The sequence below is a fragment of the Vidua chalybeata genome, chromosome 13 (genome assembly GCF_026979565.1).
Source record: "Vidua chalybeata isolate OUT-0048 chromosome 13, bVidCha1 merged haplotype, whole genome shotgun sequence".
Taxonomy (NCBI): Eukaryota; Metazoa; Chordata; class Aves; order Passeriformes; family Viduidae; genus Vidua; species Vidua chalybeata.
This window is the reverse complement of record NC_071542.1, coordinates 2,813,953-2,835,383: the sequence shown is the minus strand read 5'-3', so window position 1 is coordinate 2,835,383 and position 21,431 is coordinate 2,813,953. Positions and strand designations below refer to the sequence as shown.

At 57.1% G+C, this 21,431-nt stretch overlaps 1 protein-coding gene across 7 annotated transcripts; it reads right to left on the bottom strand.

Annotated features, from left to right (window-relative positions):
• Positions 1 to 1,467: 1,467 nt before the first annotated feature.
• CELF6 (CUGBP Elav-like family member 6) lies at positions 1,468 to 18,930 on the bottom strand. 7 transcript variants are annotated; one of them, XM_053955113.1, is made up of 13 exons: positions 18,687 to 18,930; positions 15,157 to 15,239; positions 8,646 to 8,694; positions 7,073 to 7,201; positions 6,909 to 6,988; positions 6,305 to 6,448; positions 5,815 to 5,959; positions 5,576 to 5,725; positions 5,232 to 5,294; positions 4,347 to 4,427; positions 4,098 to 4,241; positions 2,858 to 3,007; positions 1,468 to 2,670 (listed from the first exon to the last, which is right to left on the bottom strand). In XM_053955113.1, exons 1-12 carry the CDS (start codon positions 18,928 to 18,930, stop codon positions 2,880 to 2,882), a joined length of 1,440 nt encoding a protein of 479 aa, XP_053811088.1. In that variant the 3' UTR covers positions 1,468 to 2,670; positions 2,858 to 2,879. The 7 variants fall into 7 exon arrangements, with proteins under 7 accessions (XP_053811088.1, XP_053811095.1, XP_053811089.1 ...); XM_053955120.1 differs by having other exon boundaries at positions 7,073 to 7,198; positions 18,687 to 18,927; XM_053955114.1 differs by having other exon boundaries at positions 4,347 to 4,424; positions 18,687 to 18,907.
• Between the last annotated feature and the right edge of the window lie 2,501 nt (positions 18,931 to 21,431).

Here is a 21,431-nt window from a genome sequence, read left to right as displayed (position 1 = left end):
GTTTGTGGATTTAACTTGGCATTTAAGTGTGGGGTGTGGGAAGGGGATGCTGGAGAAGGCATGGGGGTACAGGGAGGGAATGGGATTGTGAGGAAAGGAAAGGGGCACAGGAAAGGGATGGGATCACAGGAAGGGGCTGGGATGGTGTCACAGGGAAGGAGTGGGATTCAAGGCAAGGGTTGGAAGTGTGAGGGAGGAATAGGGGCACAGGGAAGGGATTGGAACCTGGGGAAGGGATGTGGGCACAGGTAAGGGATGGGATCGTGAGAAAAGGATAGGATTGTAAAGAAGGAGTGGGAAACAAGGAATGGTATCTTGGGGAAGGGATGGGATTGAGGGGACGGGATGGGATGGTGGGGAAGTGTCATAGAGAATTGATGCAGCTTTGAGATAAGGCTGGGAGGGAACTACTCCCCCTGTGGAGTAGGATGGATGGTGCTGTGGAGGCAGAACATGATGGAAAAGGGATTGTGCCTCAGGGATGGGAACATGGGACCCCACGGAGCAGCTACCCAGGCACTGGTGCTGCAGCAGATTCAAGTGGGAAGGAACCTCCCAGGGACAGCATTTTGTTTCAGCCCAAGCTCATCCCAGTAACTCCATGGACACAGAGGCAGTGCCAGCACAGCTGCATCCTGCTACACCCAAACCTGGATGGAAACCCAGCAGTGATTGCCCAGACACTGCCAGGCCTCAGGGCGGGCAGAGGGGGCTGGGCATTACTGGTCCCCACAGTTCAGGGGCTCTCCAGGTCAGTCACAGCAGCACAAGGCCAGGATTTCAGCCAGGATTTATGATGGAATTTAAGAACCGATGTAAGAATTATCCTGGTTTTGGTACAGTCACCACCTGCATCCTGACAGGTTCATTACACCAGTGGGTGCACTCTGTGTCACTTCTGGCATGCCCCTGTCTTCTGTCCCCCCCCTGGATCACAAAACTGTCTATCCCCACTTGTCTCACACTGGCTGCTCCATGTATCCAAGGGCCACCCAAACTTGGGCAGATCATTCCCTCGCCCCTGGCCCTGCCACCTACCCCTTGGAGCGGGGGGGGGGGGGGGGTGCTTAAATTTGTGGGGTTTGGGGTTTTTTCCTTTCCTCAAATAAAAAAGAAGTCACTTTCCTGGGATCATGGCAGTCACTCAGCTGTACCCACAAGTGTAAAGGGACATCCCATGGGACATGGTCACATCTCTCTGAAGCTCTTCCATCCCTTGGAAAGATCAGTGAAACCACAGGGCTGGGTCCTGTCCTGATTCCCTCTGCAGCCAGGGTGAATTCCTCCAAAAAATAGCAATTCCTGTGAAAAAGCAAATAACAAGGCCTATGGTGCTCTCCCAGCTTCACCAAATCGTGTTGGATGCTCCAGCCCAGCTGGAGCCAAGCTGGCCATAAAGGGGGCCTGGGTGTCGTGTTTGAGTGGTGGACGCGGCAGCAATTGCTCCAAACAACCAACGAAGGTGACGATTTTGACAAAATAAGTTTATTTCGCTTCACTTCATTTTGGCCGAAACCTCACATTTTTCTTTTTTTTTAAAGTTTTTTTTGGCTGAAAAAAAAACCCCAACCCAAAAATCCCCCCAAACCAACCCAAAATGCAAAGAACCACATCACTCCACCCTCTGCCAGAGGTGACCAAGGGGTTCCAACTCCCCCTGGGCCATGGAGCTGGGGGAGCCACTGCAGTCCCCCCCTCAAATCCCCTCTGCATCCCCCCAATCCCCAGCCACAAACTGGCCCCCGAAACCGAGCCCTTGAACCCCCCAAATCCGAGCCCTGTAGGAAACGCTCGTGGCTCTGAATGCCCGAGGGTTTTACTCAACCTTCTTAATTTTTGTTGGATTTTCTCCTCCTTTCCCGAAGTTTTTTTGTGTGTTTTGTTTTGTTTTGTTTTTTTTTTTAAATTAATTTATTTATAGATATATTTAAAAAAAGCAATAGTCCTTTGGTCCCTAAACTCTAAGGAATGATATGACTCTGAAACAAGTAATCCTATGTCCCTGTGCCAGTGACAAGCAGGGGAAGCGCATGTCCCGCCACCCTGCTCCATGGGATATATATATATATATACTTATTTATATATATCTTCTATAAGTCCAACATACTTTGATCCTTCTTTTTTTTTTCCCCAATGCAGGGAAAAAGGAAAATCTTGCCGTTTTTCTTTATCATCCAAACAAACATCCTCCAGGTGAAGCGCCCGAGGCTGGTCCCGTCCCACCGGCTTTGGTTTAAGAATCCATTTGGAGCCTCTTTTCCTCGTTTCTCCTGGGAAATCGGTAGCAGCAAATGAGTGCTTTAAAAAAAAACCCAAAAAACAAAGGTAGATTGTGGCCTGGCTGCCCAGAGCCATCAGCCTTGCTCCCAGTGAGGGATCCGGTGAGTCCTGGCGAGCGGCCGGCAGCCAATCACAGCCCCGGCGACGCATCGCTCCCCTCCTTCCTTGTCTTCTTCTCATTCCCGTTAAACAACAAACAAGACCAGTTTGGGAAAAAATTCAAAAAGGAAAAGCTACGACCAAAATGCTCTCTTCTTTGCCGTTTTCTCCTTTACCTCCTCCTCCTCCTCCTTTTCCTACTCCGGGATGTGTTGCAAAGAAAGAGAGTTACGGGTTTGGATACTGCACTTGGGGAAGGGGAAAGTCGTCAGACACTGCGGGACGTCCGACCTGAAATAGAAGGAAAAGGCTGTCAGCCTGTTTCCAGGGGATGGAGGGAGGGAAGGACAGAGGGAGGGACCCAGATTCATTGAGTGGGTGGTACCAGGCAGAGATCCCTGCACACACTCGGGATGTAAACACGGGGACAGGGGGATGCTCCATGACCACCACGTCCCCCAGGGCCCGGTGCCCTCACCTCTCCGCAGGCTGAGCTGGGGTCAGTAGGGTCTGTTGGCGTCTTTCGGCCGCTTTAGCTGCACTTTTAGCCTCTTCATGCCGATCTGGAAGCCATTCATGGCCTGAATGGCTGCCTGAGCACTCGTCGGATTGTCAAAACTGACAAAACCTGGTGAGGAGGGGACACAGGGGCTTGTCACCACAAACATCACAAGTGGCTGCCTCACCTCAACCCAGGCACTGAAATCCTGTGGGATGCTCCTGGTTTGGAACTGCTGGGAGAGGGGGTCCTTGGGTAACATCACAGCCCCAGGTTACAGGTGGTGACAGGTGATGGCACCTGCAGCGACACCGAGGTCTGCAGGGACACTGAGCTGACAAGGCTGTGAGGACAGCAGCCTAAGAGGGTCCACAGAACACTGGAGTCATCTGCAGGGACACTATGGGATGGGATTTGTGGGGTCACTGGGGTGACATAGTCTGTTAAAGTGGTAGGGGCCGCAGGGACACTGAGGTGATGGGGTCTGTGGGGACACTAAGGTCTGCAGGTATGTGGAGATACCAGGGTGATGGGGTTTGTGGGGACACCAGGATGGGATGTGTGGGCTCAGGGGACATCTGTAGGCCAGGTCTGCAGAGACCCTGAGGTGACAAGGCCTCCAAAGACACCATAGTGAAAGAGTCTATGGGGACACTGAGGTCTATGAGAGGGAGATACAGATCCCTGAGCTGGGGACATATGGGACTGCTGGACCCCAAGCAAGGGACAGCAGGGAGACATGGACATCTGAGCTGGAGACTAGGGAAAGAGAGACCCCCAAGATGAGATGTTGGAGAGACAGACTCTTAAGCAGGGACTTCAGGGAGAACTGGATGCCTGAGATGGAAATGCTCTGCACTGGGTGTTCTGGAAGAACCAGACTCCTGAGCTGGGAAGACTGGGGAGGGCCAAACCCTTAGATGGGATCTGGGGAGAGACAGACCCCCTGAGGCAGAATATTAGGAGAGCTGGACCTCCAGGTTGGAGACCAGAAAGAATGGGACTCTGGAGCTGGAGACTGGTAAGAGCTGGGATGTCAAGGAGCATCAGATATTTAAAATGGGATGCTGAAGAGAGCCAGACCCCTGAGTTGGGATGTTGAGGAAGAGCCAGAGCTCCAAACTGTGATGTTAAGGATAGCTGGAACTTTGAGCTGGGGACTGGGAAGAGCTGGAGCCCTGATCTGGGACACCAGGGAGAGCCACACCCTGGGACTTACCAAAGCATTTACTCTGGTTGGTGGCACGGTCCACAAAGACTTTGGCAGAGATGACGTTGCCAAAAGGCAAAAACATCTGCGTGAGCTCTGCGTCCCCGAATTCCTGGGGCAGGTGATAAATAAACAGGTTACAGCCCTCGGGACCTGGGTGACACACAAAGGACAGGACATGTCAGCTACAAAGTGGGGCCACCCTGGGGGGACACCGAGGAGCCACCGGCCCCACATGAGGTGACCCCCACCCCTCACCTTCTCTCTGCTGCTGTGGGATGAGGGGCGCTTGCTGGGGAAAGGCTTGGCTGATGGGAGCGTAGGCAGTGGGATATGCTGCTGGAAGAGAGAAAAAAGAAGCTGAGGCCACAGCACTCGGCCCAGCCATGGAGAGGGCTGGGACAGGCAGGTCCCCTGCTGCCACCTGCGATCGAGGGACGTCTCCTGCCCCATGGCTGTTGGCTCTGCCTTTCCCACCCCTCCCGACACACCAGGGATGTGGGAACAGCTCTCGCAGGAGAAATGCTGGTGATAGCAGTAATACAGCCACAAGGCTAAAGAAAGTTGGTACTTTTCACTGAAAAACCCCAAAGATTTGGGGTCCAAAACTTGATTTTCTGTTGCAAATCTGGACGTTGCTGTCAGTGCTCCTAATTAAATGTCTGCTGGGCTTGACATATTTCCATGGGAGGCTCTGACTCCTTTCCCTCCACAGCCCATGTCCTTGGCCATCAGACTTTGCCACGTGATGAACATCCAAAGACATTTGGTGTCTTGGTGTGGAGGTGGCCCTCTGTCACCTCCCAGATCTTACCCCCTCTTTTCAATACCACTGCCAGGGCTCCCCCATGGAGTTCTCTCAGCCCCATGGGTATTAAAATTCACTTTGCACTATCCAAAATTTGCACGAGGGGCCATAAGAGGAGCCAGTGAGATGAGGGGACAGTGCTTTCATTGGCATTGCCAGCCTGGAGCTCCTGCCAAGGCTCAGCACCTGCTGCTCCCCTCATGAATCTGTGATCAGTGCCCAAATACACTGCCCCCAGTCCAATGTTCAACCCCAGAGTGATGTTCACCTCCCAAAAATAAGGGTGAGGAGCAAAGAGGGGAGAGAGGGAAGGAGTGGGAAGCGAAGTTTGAGACCTGCATAGTGCTGCATGCCGGCGTAGGCCTGCTGGAGGGGGTCTGCCACCGTGGGGCTTTGAGCTGGGAAGAGAAGAGAAAGGAAAAGGAAGATAGAATAAGCCAGAGAAAGCCAGGGATGCATGCGCAGCTCCCATGGGAAAGGGCTCCTGACCAAGCATCGCCATGGAGGGGCAGAGCTGCTCCCTGCCTGAATTCCCTCCTCCCTGCAGTGATGCCACGGGAGCACACAGCGGGTTCATCCAGCGTGTTCCTGGGATGGGGACACCCCTTGAGCATCCTGCATGAGCCAATCACACTCCCCTAGCCCCGGGGGCTGTGGCTGAGCCCCAGGAGGGCTGTACCTGGGTAGGGGTGGATGCCATTGGTGTAGATGGTCTCCGAGGCAGGCTGCCCATTGGTCTGGGGCGGCAGTGGGCTGAAGCCATTCACCCCAATGGGCGTGGCAATGCTGGGCACCGGTGCCGTGCTGATCCCTGGAGGAGTGCTTGTACCTGCAGGTAGGTACAAGCATGGTGTCAGGGCCGGCATCACCTCAAGAGCGCCCCTCGAGGATGTCAAGTGGCAAATGCGGGGGTCCTACCTGAAGAGGGGGTGAGGGGGGCAGCCACCAGCCCGCTGACATTGAAGGCGGCCATTTGTTGCATCTGGGCGGCAGCGATGGCAGCCATGGGGTTGAGGCAGGTGCCCTGTGCGGCCGCCATCAGGGCTGCCTGCTGCTGCATGATCTTCGGGAAAGAAGGGAGGAAAGGGGACAGAGCGCAGGAGGCAGAGAGAAGGAGAAAGAGGGGAGGGTAAATCAGCATCTCTGCTTTGGATGGATTCCGAGGGATAAATGCCACCTGCTACCAGACCTGGGGACAGGAGTTTTGGTCTTGGTGATGCTAAATATGGGACCACTGGACCTTACAACCACCCTCAGCTGTGGGGAGGAAGCCCTGCATCTGCCCTTAAACAGGGATATACCAGCCCTCCCAGGCATCCACACACCCTGGCACTGGTGCTTTCAAGGGCCAAACCAGCCCCCCACCCACAGGGGCCCCCCAAAGCCCCTGGTCTGCACCAGCTCCTACCGCTTGCGTGTAGGCCCCGTAGGCGCCAAACTGGATGGTCATGGGGTTGAAGATGCCCAGCTGCCCTGCCATCTGATGCATCCGCCGCAGGGTCCTCTCTTTATCTGTGTCTGCAAACTTCACCACCAGGCTGGACGAGGCGCCCTGAGGTGGGGGGAAGATAGGGCTGATGGTGGGACCAGAGCAATGCCCCAAACTGTGTACCCACCGTGGGCGTGGCTCGCAGCATCCGCAGCATCCGCAGCCCTGGGGACGCTGCCCAGCTTGGCAGCAGCAACCAATGGTCGATGTGAGGTTTAATTATAGCCAGTTTTTCTCCCCAGTGGCAGCTCCCTGACCTCTGCTTCCTTCCTTATTCCTTGTCCGCAATTCTGGCCTTCAGTGTTAATTAAACTGCCCCTTTCTTTGGCATGAAGAGAATTAGCCCCACGCTCCTATCTCTAGGGCTCAGCACCCTGGCAAGGAGGAACCTGGGGTGACGTGGCCAACAAATTGCCAGTCTGTAGGATTTTGATGCAATTAAACTGAGGATCAAATTAGTGGGTGATTGGATTAAGCAGGCAGCGTGGGGTCAGCCGGGGCAGGGTGCGAGCCTGGCACTTACCGGCATGGTTTGGCTGCCGTGCAGGCTGTTGATGGCAGCCTGTGCCTCGGCGTGGCTGCCGTATTTCACAAAGGCACAACCTAAGGGAACAGAGGGAACATGGGACAGGTTGGATTTGGCCATTGCAGGTCCATAGGGTGTTCCCCTGTTGCCCCAAAGCCCACCTTTGCTGGCTCCATCAGGCCCTCGGAGGATGGTGCATTCCTCAATCTGGCCGAAGGGCTCAAAGAGGCGGCGGACATCGTCCTCACTCTGCTGCTTCCCCAGCATGCCCACAAAGAGCTTCCTGTCTTCTAAAAACAAAATCAAACCCATCAGAGAGTGGGAGGTCACACACCATCCCAACTCCTCACCACAAATGGTGTATGGAGGGGAAGGAGCCAAGTAACATCAGAGGGAGGGAGTGACACTGATCTCATGGAGAAGGTGCCAGGCTTATCATCTCCATCCTACAGAACACTCAGGATGGGAAAACTTCTCCTGTGGGGAAATTGCTGAGGGGTGAATCCTGGAAGAGCCATTGCTTTAGAGAGTGGAGCTAGGGCTTTTCCTAGGGATGGGGGAGCTGGCTCCCCCAGGAGTGAGGTGAGATGCAGTGGAACAAAGAGAATCCGCAAACTGGAGGTGATCACCCTCGTGTGATCCACTTGCAGAACAACCCACAGCCTCCAGCCGTGCCCAGGGGACATCAATAACACAAGAGAAGGGATAGTAAATAATGAGAATTTCATTATTATTACCAGCATCTGTCTTGTGCGGCCACGCGCTCCCGCCGCACGCTAATGGCATTTGACAAAGGAAATAAGGTGCCCTGTCAAGAGCGTTGCTGGGGAAATAAATAAATAATGGCAGGAGACGATGAATGCTTAGTCTGTTAAGGTACCAGGAAAATTAGTTAAGGGAATAGGGCTCGTCTGTTGCCTAGTTAAACATAAACCACGTCCCAGGGGGAGTGGGCTGGGCAGCCCAGCGTTGCCTCCTGGGTGAGGGGGCTGGAGATGGGAGCCCCAGCTTACCCATTGATTTTTAATCCTTCACCAATTACGCTCGGTAAGTGGGTAATTTATTTGCTAGGTCCCTCTGGGACATGCTGGGACCAGCTCCCGGTGTGTTTAATAACAGGGTTTGGATGGGGAGGGAGCTGCCGCAGCCACCCTGCCAAGTGCAGGTGGCCCCAGGAGAGCATCCTGCATGTCCTATAGCACCTACCTGCCCAGCAACACAACAGATGTGGGATTTTGATCAAATTTTTGCGATTTTGCCCAAATGATCACTACAGACTGGCAATGCCACAGCCCGATGAATGGCAAACGCTCACAAAGAATTTAGGGGGCGTGGTAGTTTAAGAAGGGCTTTGGGCCACATGCAGTCAACTCCTGCTCTGGGGTCCCCACAGGCAGCTCTGGAGAGGGAATTGGTTTTTGGTAAATTAAGGTGGTGAGGGAGAGCGGCTGGCTGGTGCTCTGCTCCCCAGGATGTTGGGATGCTCATGGTATGATGTCAGGACATTCCCAGGATGACATCAGAATGTTCCCCCCAACTGACTAGACAGGAAGAGAGAAGATGGCATTTGCTCTGTGCCCAGGTTTGGATGCCACCAGCAAAGGCAGCTCCTTTCCTGGATTTGTCTGCAAACCAGCCTTTGCACAGCAGTCCTCGCAACGCCACCATGTCCCCCATCACCCCCCGGGTGACCCTGTGCCCCCGTGCCAGGCATCCAGAGAATTGAGGACCTACCTCCTCGGCCCTCGCTGTCGGCCGGCTTCACCTGGATGGGGCGGTTCATCTGCAAAACAAGCAAGAGTGGGTGGTCATGTGGTGGCCCCTGAACCCTTTCCATGGGGAACAGCAGGATTTGGCCAATGACTGGCACAGGGAGCTGGGGAAAAGGGGAGGGACCTGCATGAACAGATCTAGGGCTTGTGGCCACAGAGACCCAGGGATGCCATGTGCAAAGGGCAATGCTCTGGCCCTGGCTATGGGCACCCCATGCTGCAGGCGCCCATGGGGCCGCCAGTGCCAGGCTTGGCCGCCTGCCTGCTTTCCTCGACTGCAAAGGACTGCAGAGGCAGCAGCAGCATCCCGCCAGCCCCAGCCCCTCTGGCACCATTGCCCTCCTTTTCCCAAACCTCACCCAAATTTGGCCTTCTCCATGTCACCGCCATGTGCACCCACGAGCGTGACACCCATATGCAGCAGGACATACTAGGCTGGCAGGCACATCCCTGGCCTGTTGCCCCATGGAACCATTCCTCCTCCTCTCTCCCCCTCCTTTTTCCCCTCTTTTAGCCGAAAAATGCTACAATTATGGCCGTTTCCATGGCAACAAGCATGCTTCCCCCGCGATGCTGCGGAGCCTGAGCCATGTGCTCGATGGGGTCGCCACGGCAACAGCAAGATGTCACACATGATGGCGCGGGGGTGCGCACACGAACACGCCTTGAGCACACACGGGTCCAGTCGCCCCCATGTGTGTGTGCACCCCCATCCCAGGTGCTCCCCGCAGAACCCCTGGAAGGGGTCCCTAAATTTTGGGGCTGGGTGGGGGCAGAGACAGTCCCCCTCACATCAGGGTGAGGAAGAGGATGGGTAAGAGAGAAGAGGAGGGAGGTTTCCACAGCAACCCCCTCATCTCCAGGGAAACGTGGAGAGAAATGTCGGTGCAGAGCTGGGGATGGTCCAGGGAAGGGATTGAGTCCCCAGGAGTCATGGGATAGCACAGAGTGTGGCACCAAGGGACACCTCACAGTGTCACCCATAATGTCACGAGTCCCCCAAACATCCACCTTGTACAGGGGCAGGATTTGGCTCAGCCCAAACTCCGGAGGCTGTGACAGCATTGAGACCCTAAACCCAAAACCCTGCTGTCCCTCACATCCCTGCCACAGCTGGGAGGAGGGAACCCCATTTTGGGGGGGCTGCCCCCCTCCACTGACCCGCCAGCCCCATTTACCAGCATGATGGCCTTTGATGGAATAAATTTCCCATGCCCGCTGCTGTATGCTTAATGTAATAAACCCAGTGAGGATGATTTAGAATAACATTTACGGAGCCGCAGAGTGTCATTTTGATGTGTCTCCCGTCTCCGCTTGCCGGTTATTAAACTCTATTGATTCCCCGGGAGCGGCTGATGTTTATAAATGTCAGGCCTCGGGGACCAGCTAACCTACCCCAGGGTTGCCACACCGCACCAAGGAGAAATTGTCCTGGCCTCCAGACACCCCCAAAAGAGGGTTTTGGCACCCTTGACATCACGACGTGCCCACCACAGGGTGCTTGGTGACCCCCTGTGGCACTCAGAGCTCCTGACTGTCCCCACAGCACCCCTGCACCGTGTCCACACAGCCCTCTATCCATCCTCCCACAGTAAACAGCCATCCAGGCATTTCGCCCTGCTCCTGACACCCACCTGCCCACCCTGCAACACCCATCCCTCCATTCATCCATCCTGGAAACCCACACAATCACCCACACACCCATCTTCTCCCTGGATTCATCCGGCCATATTCCAACACCCATTCCCATAGCATCCATCCATTGCCATAGAACCCATCCATATCCCCAACACCCATCCTCCTAACACCCATTTGTTCCCATAGCATCCATCTATATCACCAACACCCATCCATCCCCCCTGAATACCTGTCCATCCCCATTGCAGCCATCCATATCCCCAACATCCATCCCCACACACCCATCCATTCCCATAGCATCTATCTATATTGATAAGATCTTCTATCCATCTGCCAACACCCATCCATCCCCTCAACACCCATCCATATCCCCAACACCAATCCCTCCCTGTACCACCCTTCCATCTGCCCATCCATCTCCCATCTTGCCACCACCTACCTTTCCACTCCCACAGCATGCATGCATGCATCCATCCAACCCCAACTCCAGCCATCTCCCACACCCCAAGCTCGTAGTGACACCCTGCTTGGGGTGCTCCAGCACCAATCATCATCAGCAGTTCACAAAGCCCCAGCTACCCCATGGCCATACCACTGGTGTTCCACAGCACAGGAGGTTACCAGCAGTTGCTAAACTACCTTCTGACTGCTCAGGCACTGTCCCCCACCCAAATATGGAGACCCGCAAGAACCTGGGTACCAGGGAGAGCCAGCCCATAGAATCCCTGTCAGGGGATGTGCTCAGTGGGTCACTTCTGGCCTTTGCTCCTTCCTTAGCATCACACTCCTCCTCCTTATCCTCACAACCAACAGCCAGAGGATCCAGCAGGCCACCATGCACCCAAATGAGATGGACGTGGCAGGTGACACTGGAGCAGCAAGTGCCCATGGGAGCCTGGTGTCCATGCCACCCCAGGGAGACAGGAACCGAGGTACTGGCAGTCACTCATCAGGGGAATACCTTGACGGAGCCCTGATGGTAACCCACAGAAAGGCCACACAGCCAGCCTGAGGACAGCCATGCCACTGCACAACCCTGCACGTGTATGACCACCCCGGCACACCCTGCACACACCTCTGAACACAACCACAGGCCCCCAGCACCGCCCAAGCACAGCCACCCCCAATTCCCCTGGCACAGCTGTACACCTCTGAAGCCCCACACCTGTGCCCACGCAGCGCTGCGCACACCGCACGTCTGTCCCAGCACCACGTGCGGCCATGCACCACCACACACAGCCCTGCGGGCACCTGGACAATCCCAGTCTGCCTGCCACGCAACTCCCACAGAACCTTCCCTGCTGCCATGGATCACACACAACCACGGGCATGCAGCCCGGGATGCACAGCCAGCGCCGGGGATACAATGCCCCTTGCCTCAGTTTCCCTGTTGTAGCTGCAGGACCCACAGTGGAACCCTCGGGAGCCCTCTGCGGGCACATGGACACCTTGGCTCACGGAATCCCCAGCAACACCCACATCCCATCCCCACGGCCACCATGCACACCTGAGCCCAGTGCAACACCTCTGCACACCTGCACTCCCTGTCACACCCAGTGTGCCCACACACCCCCACTGCTGCCACTCCTCCAACCCATGTGCACCCACACCCTGTCACCATCACTGGGGGCAAAGACACCCTAAGCTCCTCTTCCCACACACACAGACACCCACGTGCTTGCACACCCACCAACACCGACCTGCACATACCCGGGGGTCAAAGCCGTACCCCTGCTAGTGCACACACCCCTCCTCACACTGCCTGCGGGTGCAACACTCCCCCAAGCACTGCCCCTTGCACACCTGCACCACATATACACACACACACAAGCCTGCGCTGGAAAAATACACCCTCCGGCCAACACACACACCAAACCCATCCCTGGGGGCAGATACACCTCCTCACCATCATCCTCCATCCCTGCCTGCAAACACACACCCCCCCAACCCCCCACCCGAGCATTCCTGGGTGTCAGAACACCCTCCTCACCGACAGCCACACCACACACAGCCTCCCTGGGTCCAGATACATCACCAACACCCCTCTGCCGAGACCCTCTCTTTCCCTGGGTGCAGATACATCCTCTCGGCCACACACACACACACAGAGCCCCCATCCCTGAGTGCAAATACACCCTCATCACCAACAATCACCCTGCCAACACATGCACCCCATCCCTGCAGATACACCCTGCACAGCAACACTCACACCCACACACCTCATCTGTGGGTGCAGATATATCCCCTCACCAACAGCCCTCCAACCCCATTCTTCTGTGCAAATACACCCTCCTCACCAACATTCCTTCATCCCCAACACCCATCCTTGGGAGCATATACACCCTGTCACCAACACCCCCAATCCTCATCCCTGTGTGCAGATACCCCCTGCAACACCCACACCCGCCCACCCCATCCCTGGGAGCAGATACATCTCCCCACCAACATCCCTCCATCCTCATCCCTGTGTGCAGATACCCTGCAACACGCCCACTCACACACCCCAACCCTGCGTGCACATTCACTCTGCTCATCGACACCCCTCCATCCCTGCCTGTGTGCAAATACACCCTGATTACCAGCACTACTCCATCCCCATCCTATGCCTGGGAGCAGATACACCCCCTCACCAACACTGCTCCATCCTCATTCCCATCCCTGGGTTCAGATACTCTCCATCACCAACACCCACACTCACACCTTCCATCCCTGTGTGCAATTACACCCTGATCACAAACACTGCTGTATCCCCAGCCCATCCCTGGGAGCAGATGCACCCCCTCACCAACACCCCTCTATCCCCATCTCTGTGTGCAGATACGCCCTGCTCACCATTAACACCCTTCCATGCCCATCCCCAGGAGCAAGGATCCACACCCTCGCCATCACCCCCACTCCCACACAGCATCCCCGGGAGCAGATACACCCCTTCGCCATCACCCACATCCCTCCTACAGCCCCTCCGGTGCAGCCCCCCAACCCCGGCGCGAGCGGAGGCTGCCGGGCGGTGCCGGGCCGTGCCGGGCCGGGCGGAGGCGGCGGCAGACAAAGGCGGGGCCCTACCTCGATGCAGAGGATCTTGGACCCGGCGGGCACCCACAGCACGGGCGGCCGCGGCCCCGGCGCCGGCACTTGCGGCAGCTGCATGGCCGGACCGGCCGGACCGCCGGCTCCACGGAGGCGGTTCGGCTGAGCTCGGCTGCGCTCGGCTCCACCCGAGGCGGCTCGGCCAGGCTCGGCTTAGCTCGGCTCGGCTCGGCAAGGCAGGGCTCGGCTGGGTTCGGCTTAGCTCGGCTGGGTTCGGTTCGGCTCGGCCGGATTCGGCTGGGCTCACGCAGAGGCGCGCGGGGGGCGGGGCACAGGGCGGGGCGGCGGCAGCCCCGCCGAGCCGAGCCGGGCCGGGCCAGTGGGGGGCGGGGCCTCACTGGGGATACGCCCTCCACCGTCTGGACACGCCCCCGGTCCCCCGACACACCGGGGGCGGGGCCTGGCTGGGGCTGGGGGGCGAGGGAGGGAACACGGGGGTGCGCAGGTACAGGGGTGTGAGCACAGGTACAGGGGGTGAGCACAGGTACAGGGTATGAGCAGGGACAGGTGTGAGCACAGGTAGATGTGTGTGAGCAGGTACAGGGGGTGAGCACAGGTACAGGGTATGAGCAGGGACAGGTGTGAGCACAGGTAGATGTGTGTGAGCAGGTACAGGGGGTGAACACAGGTATAGGTGTGTGAATACACGTACAGGGGATGCGTAGATAGAGGGGGTAAGCACAGGTACAGGTGGTATGAGCAGGTATGTGAGCACAGGTGTAGGTGTGTGAATACAGGTACAAGGTGTATGAGCAGGTACAGGGGGTGAGCACAGGTAGAGAGGTTTTACATAAAAACACACGGGTGTGCTTGTGTGCGCAAGCAGAAAGGTGTGCACAGACACAGAGCTGTGTTCACAGGCACTCACAGGTGTGTACCCAAGCGTACACAAGTGCATACACATGGGTGTGTGCAAGAATAGAAGGGGTGCTCAGGCACCAACAGGTAAGCACACACAAGTGTGAGCACACACAGGTGTTAGCACCTGCATGGGCACAGGGGTGTGAGCACAAGCACACAGTCCCCTGCACCGCTGTGTGCGCACACACACACAAAGGGGTGGACTCAGCCGTGAGCTCCTGTGGGGCACGCACCCACACATCCATGTGCACACAGGTGCTCATGCATGCACCCCCAACCCCCAAGCGAATGGCCATGGCAATAGCGATACACACATGTGTGTGCCTGATGAGAATCCCCAGGCAGGGTCTGACCCCGGCCTCCTTTAGGCTGCCAAGCTGGGCTGTTAACTCTCGAACCTACTCAAGCATGGCCCCACCAGTAAGAGCACAGCTCAGGAAACCACATCCCCACAAACCTCATCCCCCTCTGTCAGCTCCACACACACAGCAGGGATTGATATTCATGGGCCCCGGCTCTTTCCCCAGCCAACCCGCGGGCCTATTGATTTTTATTTAGGTGAATAATTAAATATTTATTTTCACTTTGTTAAGCTCGGGAGGTCGGAGCCCACAGAAAGCGCAACAGCACGCGGGCAGCTGGAAAATCGATGCCTCGGTTTGCGGCTGCTGGAAGTGGCTGCCGCGCCTCGGGGAGGTGCCACCAGCCCCCGCCCTGGCTCACCCCGATCCCTTGTTGTCACTTAAGGCTTCCATGCCTCAGGGAGGTGTCACCAGGTGTTGCTCCAGCTCAACTCGACCACCTCAGTGTCACTTAATTCTCCCATGCTTCAGGGAGGTGTCTCCAGGCCCTGCCCCAACTGACCCCAACTCCCTGGTGTCACTTACCCCTGGCAGTGTCTTCTGCTCGTGCAGGGCACTCTGTGCCTTCAGTGCGGAGTCGCGGGCGCAGTAGGTGAGAAAGGCACAGCCTGTGGAGACAGGGAGACGGGATCAGTGTCCAGCCTGGCATTGCCGCAGCAGCGTGAGCACACAGGGAGCTGGTGGCACAGCTAATATGGCACTGTGGTGTCTCAGCATCCTGGCATCCAGCACAGTGATAACCAGCACACCACCACCCTGGTACTGTGGCATCCAGCATCCCAGCACTCTGGCACCCTGGCATGGCGGCATCCAGAACCCCAGCAAGCTGGCATGGTGGCATTCAGCACCTCAGTACCATGGCATCCACCATCCCAGCACCCTGACATCCTGGCACCCTAGCATTCAACACTGGCACCCTGACAGTTTATAACCTAGGATCTGGCGCCCTGGAACGGTGGCATCTATCACCTCAGCACCACGGCATCCAGCAACAAGCACCCTGACGATCTGGCACCATGGCATCCAGCACCCTGGCACGGTGGCATCCAGCAGCTCAGCACCATGGCATCCACCATCCCATTGCACTGACACCCTGGCCCCATGGCATCCAGCATCCTGGTACCCTGGTACTCTACACCCAGATGGGCACACACAGGGTCACAGTTCACCTCCTGAACAGGGTAGGGGATGGAGCAGCAGGATGAAGGAAGGAGCCAGGGAGGAGCAGGGAGCACATGGGCAGCGGCCCTCTGGCCCCAGCCCTGGGGAAAGCCACAGCCCAAGTCCTCTAGGAAGCAGATCTCCAGGTGTTGAGGCTGTGCACCCTGTCTTGCCACCGCACTTCTCCCAGCCTAAGCATCCTCCTTGGGATGAGATTCATGTGGTGAAGGCACTCCAGCTCCTTCGACATCATGGTGCTTTGGAAATTGGGAATACGCCTGGGGTGAGGTTTTCCCACGCTGACTCACACTGCCGAGCCACTCGCTCGCAGAGCTGGCAGCAACGAGCGAGCCCTGGGGACAGGGTCCGGTCCTCTTCACTTTGCCGCTCCTGAAGCATTCCTGGTGCCTGTGCCACCGCTGCACCGCTCCCTCCCTGAGGGCTCCCCCCAATTTGCTGGGGTCACATCCAAAAGCATCTGAAAGTAATATTAAAACAGCAGCAAAACAGTTTCCCTTCAACAAAGTAAATATTTAATGAATAAAATTGACATTGATGCATTTTTAATATTGGCACAATTAAATCCGCCAGCTGATTAAGTATTAATAACTCTTAATAAGTACAATCAGCGTGCCTGGGAGGAGAGGGAGCATGGCGGCAGGGCGGGGGACGCTGTGGGATGGGGTCCCTCGCCCGCCTTGGGGTGCTGGGGACATATGCCCTCACGGAGAGCAAGGAGAGATCCCCCTGGATCAATACTCTCCCGCTGCGGGTGGGACGGGGAGATCAGCACAGCAGCTCGCCTCAGTCCCGGTGCCATTTCCAGTGTTTACCATCTGTAATCATGTTGGCTTCCTGCTCTCCGCTCTTCTTTCTCTCTTTTTTTTCCCCTGTTTTTCCTTCAGGCGACAATGTAGACGGTGCCCGGGCATTCTGGAGAAGTTTGGAGGGCTGGTGCAGGAGCAATTCTGCTCTGGAGGCTCACCGGGAGGGAGTATGCCGTTCAAATTAGAGGAGTGTCCACAATTAAATCATACGGCTGGGCCGCAGACGTTGAAGTCAGTGCTGGAGGAAGCACTGAGGGAGCCTGGAAGGGTGCAAATCCCATTGATCCAGGCACAGAAGCAGCTTTGGAGACACCTGGAGAAATGTTGGAGGCCACAGTCCCAAAAATGATAGAGTCCAGGCAGCTGCCCCATAGCCAAAGGGCATCGAGAAGGCAGCAACCACAAATGCCAAGTTTTGGCTTCTCAGGAAAGTCCCAGAGAAGCAGGTGCTGGCCGTGGCACGGGGGTTTGGTGACAGCTTGTGGTTCCTGTCTGGGTGACACCGGGGGTGCCTTGACCCTGCTCTGGTGCTGCACACCACAGCTCTTGGGTGGGGGGTTCCGTGGAGACCTCAGCGGTGTGTATGTGACCCCCTCGGTGCGTCGCTGCTCCAAGTGCCCGTGCTCCGCATGCCATGCCACAGTGCCACAGCACCTGGGACACAGTGCAGACATGGTGTCCCCCATCCACTGTGGGCTACCTGTATCCCAGGGGTTCTGCAACTCCAGGGGTGCACAAAACTCATGTGGGTGTGCTGATGCCAGACAGGTGCCCCCAAGCCAGGTAGATGTTCTAAAATCCATTGCAGTGCTCCCTGCCCTGTGATGCTCTGATCTCAGGGGTGCCCCCAAGCCAGACAGCAGCACCCTGATCCCTGGTGGGGGCTACCCTCTTCCTCAGGGGTACCCCAATCTTAGGAGGGGCCATATATCCAAATGCTCCGTACTGGGGTGTTCCCACCTCAGGGTGCTCTACCTCAAGGTTGTCTCCAACTTAGGGGTACATTCACCCCAAAGCATCCCATCTATACCTCAGGGTACTCCACCTCAGGTTATTCCACCTCATGGATGCCTCCATCTCAGGGATGTCCCACCTTAGAGGTATCCCTGTCTTGGGATGCACCACCTCAGGATATCCCACATGAGGGGTACCCTCATCTCAGGGCATCCCACCTCAGTGGTGGCCCACACTTAAATACCAAACCTCAGGTTGCCCCATCTGATGGGGAACCTCATGTCAGGGGTGCCTTCGTTTCCGGGATATCCTACCTCAGGCTCTGCCATATCAGGAGTGCCTCACACTTGGGTGCCTTTGCCCCAGGGTGTCCCACTTCAGGGGTGTCTTCACCCCAGGGGTCCCCCTATATGCCATCTCATGCTCCATCTCAGTTTTTCCCACCACAGGGGTACCACAACTGCGGGATCGCCACCCTCAGGGCATCCTACCTGAGGGATATTCCTTTGTCAGGGTGATCCATCTCTGGCTGTCCCATTTGAGGGGTACCTCACCACAGGGGTATCCCACCTGAGGAACAGGACCCCTCAACTGAGAGATTCACCCCCCCACTTCAGTTTGTCCTGCCTCATGGGTGGCCCATAGTTAGGTGCCACATCTCAGTGATGTCCCATCTGAGGGATCCCACATCTCAGGATACTCCACCTCAAGGTGTCCCACCAGAGTGGCACCTCACTGAGGGTGCCCCCACCTCAGGCTGTCCCACCAACGCTGTACCTCACTGAGGGTCCCCCCCACCTCAGGATGCCCCACCAGAGTGACACCTCACTGAGGGTGCTCCCCACCTCAGGCTGTCCCACCAGAGTGGTATCTCACTGAGGGTGTCCCCACCTCAGGCTGTCCCACCAGAGTGGCACCTCACTGAGGGTGTCCCCACCTCAGGCTGTCCCACCAGAGTGGTATCTCACTGAGGGTGTCCCCACCTCAGGCTGTCCCACCAGAGTGGTATCTCACTGAGGGTGCCCCCCCCCCACCTCAGGACAGACCCCAGACCTGGGTGTCCCATGTCAGGGCGTTTCACCCGGGAGGTCCCTCGGCCCGCCGCCCCCGCACCTTTGTGCATGCCGGTGAAGCGATCCTTGAGCACGGTGAGCTCGTAGATGCGGCCGAACTCCTCGAACAGCGGCTTGAGGTCGCTCTCCTCCAGGTTGCGCGGAATCTGCCCCACGAACAGCTTGATGGCGTCGTGGTCCTTCATGGCGATGGCGCCGGGCGGGCGGCTCAGCCCGTTCACCCGGCCGCTGTTCGCGGTGCTGAACGCCGCCCCCGCCGCCTCGCCCGCCGCCGCCGCCGCCATGGCCCGTTCCGCGCCCCGCCCCGCCCGACCGGCACCGCTCGGCACCGCCCGGCACCGCTCGGCACCACTCGGCACCTCTCGGCTCGCCTCGGCACCGCTCGGCACCGCCCCGCTCGGCACCTCTCGGCTCGGCTCGGCTCGGCCCGCGCCCGCCAGCGGGCCCGTGACGTCAGCCGGATGGCCCCGCCCAGGGGTGCTGTATTAGCATAATGAGGGGGCGGTGGCCAATCAGAACGGCGGGGCGGAAAGAGGGGCGGGTCGCGTTCCGGCTCCGCCCACTGCTGCGCCCTGCCGGGCTCACCCAGAACCCCCCCGCCTCGTCACCCTCCCGCGTCCATCACCCCCCCCGAGTCTCCCCGTTCGGCCCCCGTCACCCCCATCATCCCCATCACCCCCCGTCATTACCATCACACACACACCCTCCCCCCCGCCCCACCACCAGAATCCTTATCAACCCCCATCACCTCCCGGCATCCCCGTCACCCCTATCATCCCCATTACCCCTACCACCTCCATCACCCTCCCCATCATGCCCATCACCTCCCATCACCCCCCATCACCCCCGGTCTCCCTCCCATCACTTCCTATGATCCCCATCACCCCCTGTCATGGGGGTGCCCCGCTACCCCCATCCCCCTCATATGCCCCCATTTCCCCCTCATCCCTCCATCACCCCCGTGATCACCTATGTCCCTCCCTTTCCCCCGTCTCACTTATCACCCCCATCATCCCCCACCACCTCCATCCCACCTCCACTCCCTCACCCCCCTCCATCCCCCCAACCTCAGCCAGGGCAGTCCAAGGAGCCGAGCAGCCTCCCACCTTCCCCCCTGCAGTCCTTTAGTAGCATCCAGACTTAACCCCTCTCTGTTCCCCACCTCAGAGCAGGGTTAAAACACACAGAAGAGGCTCAAAAAAGGTCAATCTGAACACTTTGTTGAGTTTTTCACCTCCATGGACCCCACACTGCTCCTGTTGCCCCCCTGGGGTGGCCCCAGAAGGGGGAGGAGGAGAGCACTTCCCTCCTGCATTCTGCATCACCCCGAAAGATCTGTAATTAGACTGAGCAGCTTTAATACCTGGTGTTGTCGTTAATTAATTAATTAGTCCCAAAGCAGCAGCCAGGTGAGGGGAAGCCTGGCTTCCCTGGCGCACTGCTTCGTGTGTGCAGGGGCTTATGCGTGTGGGAAGGGGTGTGAGTGTGTGCAACTGTGTACACATGTGTGTGAGCATGTGTGCAAGCACATGCAAGTCTACATAAACACATGCATGTGTGTTCAAGCAAGAACATACAGGTGCTGCAAGAGTGCACACGTGTGTGTAAGTGCATGCAAGGGCATGCACAGTGTATGTGGCTTCAGGCCTGTGTGTGAGTCTGGGCAACGATGTATAGGGGCATTTGCACGTGTGTGCAAGTGTGTACAGGAATGTATGGGCTTGCAAGGACCCATGTGTGCAAGGACTCTCTAGCTCATGAGTGCAAGTGTGTGTGTGTACATGTGAGTGCAAGTATGTGCACGAGGGCAAGGACACACATGCACGCGTGTGCAAGTAGGCAAGGATCCATAGGGACAGGTGTGCAGGCATGTGCACAAGAGTATGCATGCAAGCAAGTTTGTGCATGAGTGCATGTGTGCAAGGACCCACATGCATGCGTGAGCAAGTGCATGTGTGTGAGTACACATGTGCAAGGGCCCTTAATGCATGTGTGTTCAACAACCCTTATGCACGTGTGTGCATGAGTGGATGTGAGGACCCATAACCACATGTGTGCAAGTGTGCATGCATTCACAAGCACACACACACAATGCCCACAACGCACACGTGTTTACAAGCACACACATAACACACACACAAGTATTTACAAGCACACACCCGATGCACACGTGTGTTTACAAGCACTCACATACATGATGCACACAGGTGCCTGCCACTGCAAGCATGTCCCAATAAACTCCCCTGGCTGGTGCCAATGCCCACGGGTGGGTTTGGGACGTGTGGAGCACAATCCTGCCGGAATCCGGGGGCTTGGCGGCTGCTCCTCGCCGCCGCTTGGGTTTATTTTTAAACCCGTTGGCCCCGAGTGATTCACACGCTGCCTGTTCCCTGTTCCCTGCTCCCCGGCAAGTTTTACACGACCAAAATAGATGTTCTGGAAGGAACGGGCCACCCAGCAAAGCTGCAGCGGGGAAAGCGGGGTGCTTCCGGGATCCCGGCCCGTCCAAGGGTGGAAACGTCACTGATCTACCTCCATGATGGTGGTTTTGGGAAGATGCTGGTGCAGACACGCTGGGAAATGGGATCATGGGAGATGTTTAACCTGGATCACAATACCAGGCTTCAGTGGAAGGTGCAATGTTGGGGGGAACTCCGTAGGTATCCCAAGCATGGGGGCTCTCACACCTGGCTATGGGGGAAAGGGAGCCCAGCAAGGCAGAAGGGAAGGTGGAATGAGGGCAGGGAAGGGGATAGGGTGGTGAAGAGCCTTTCTTGCAGAGCAT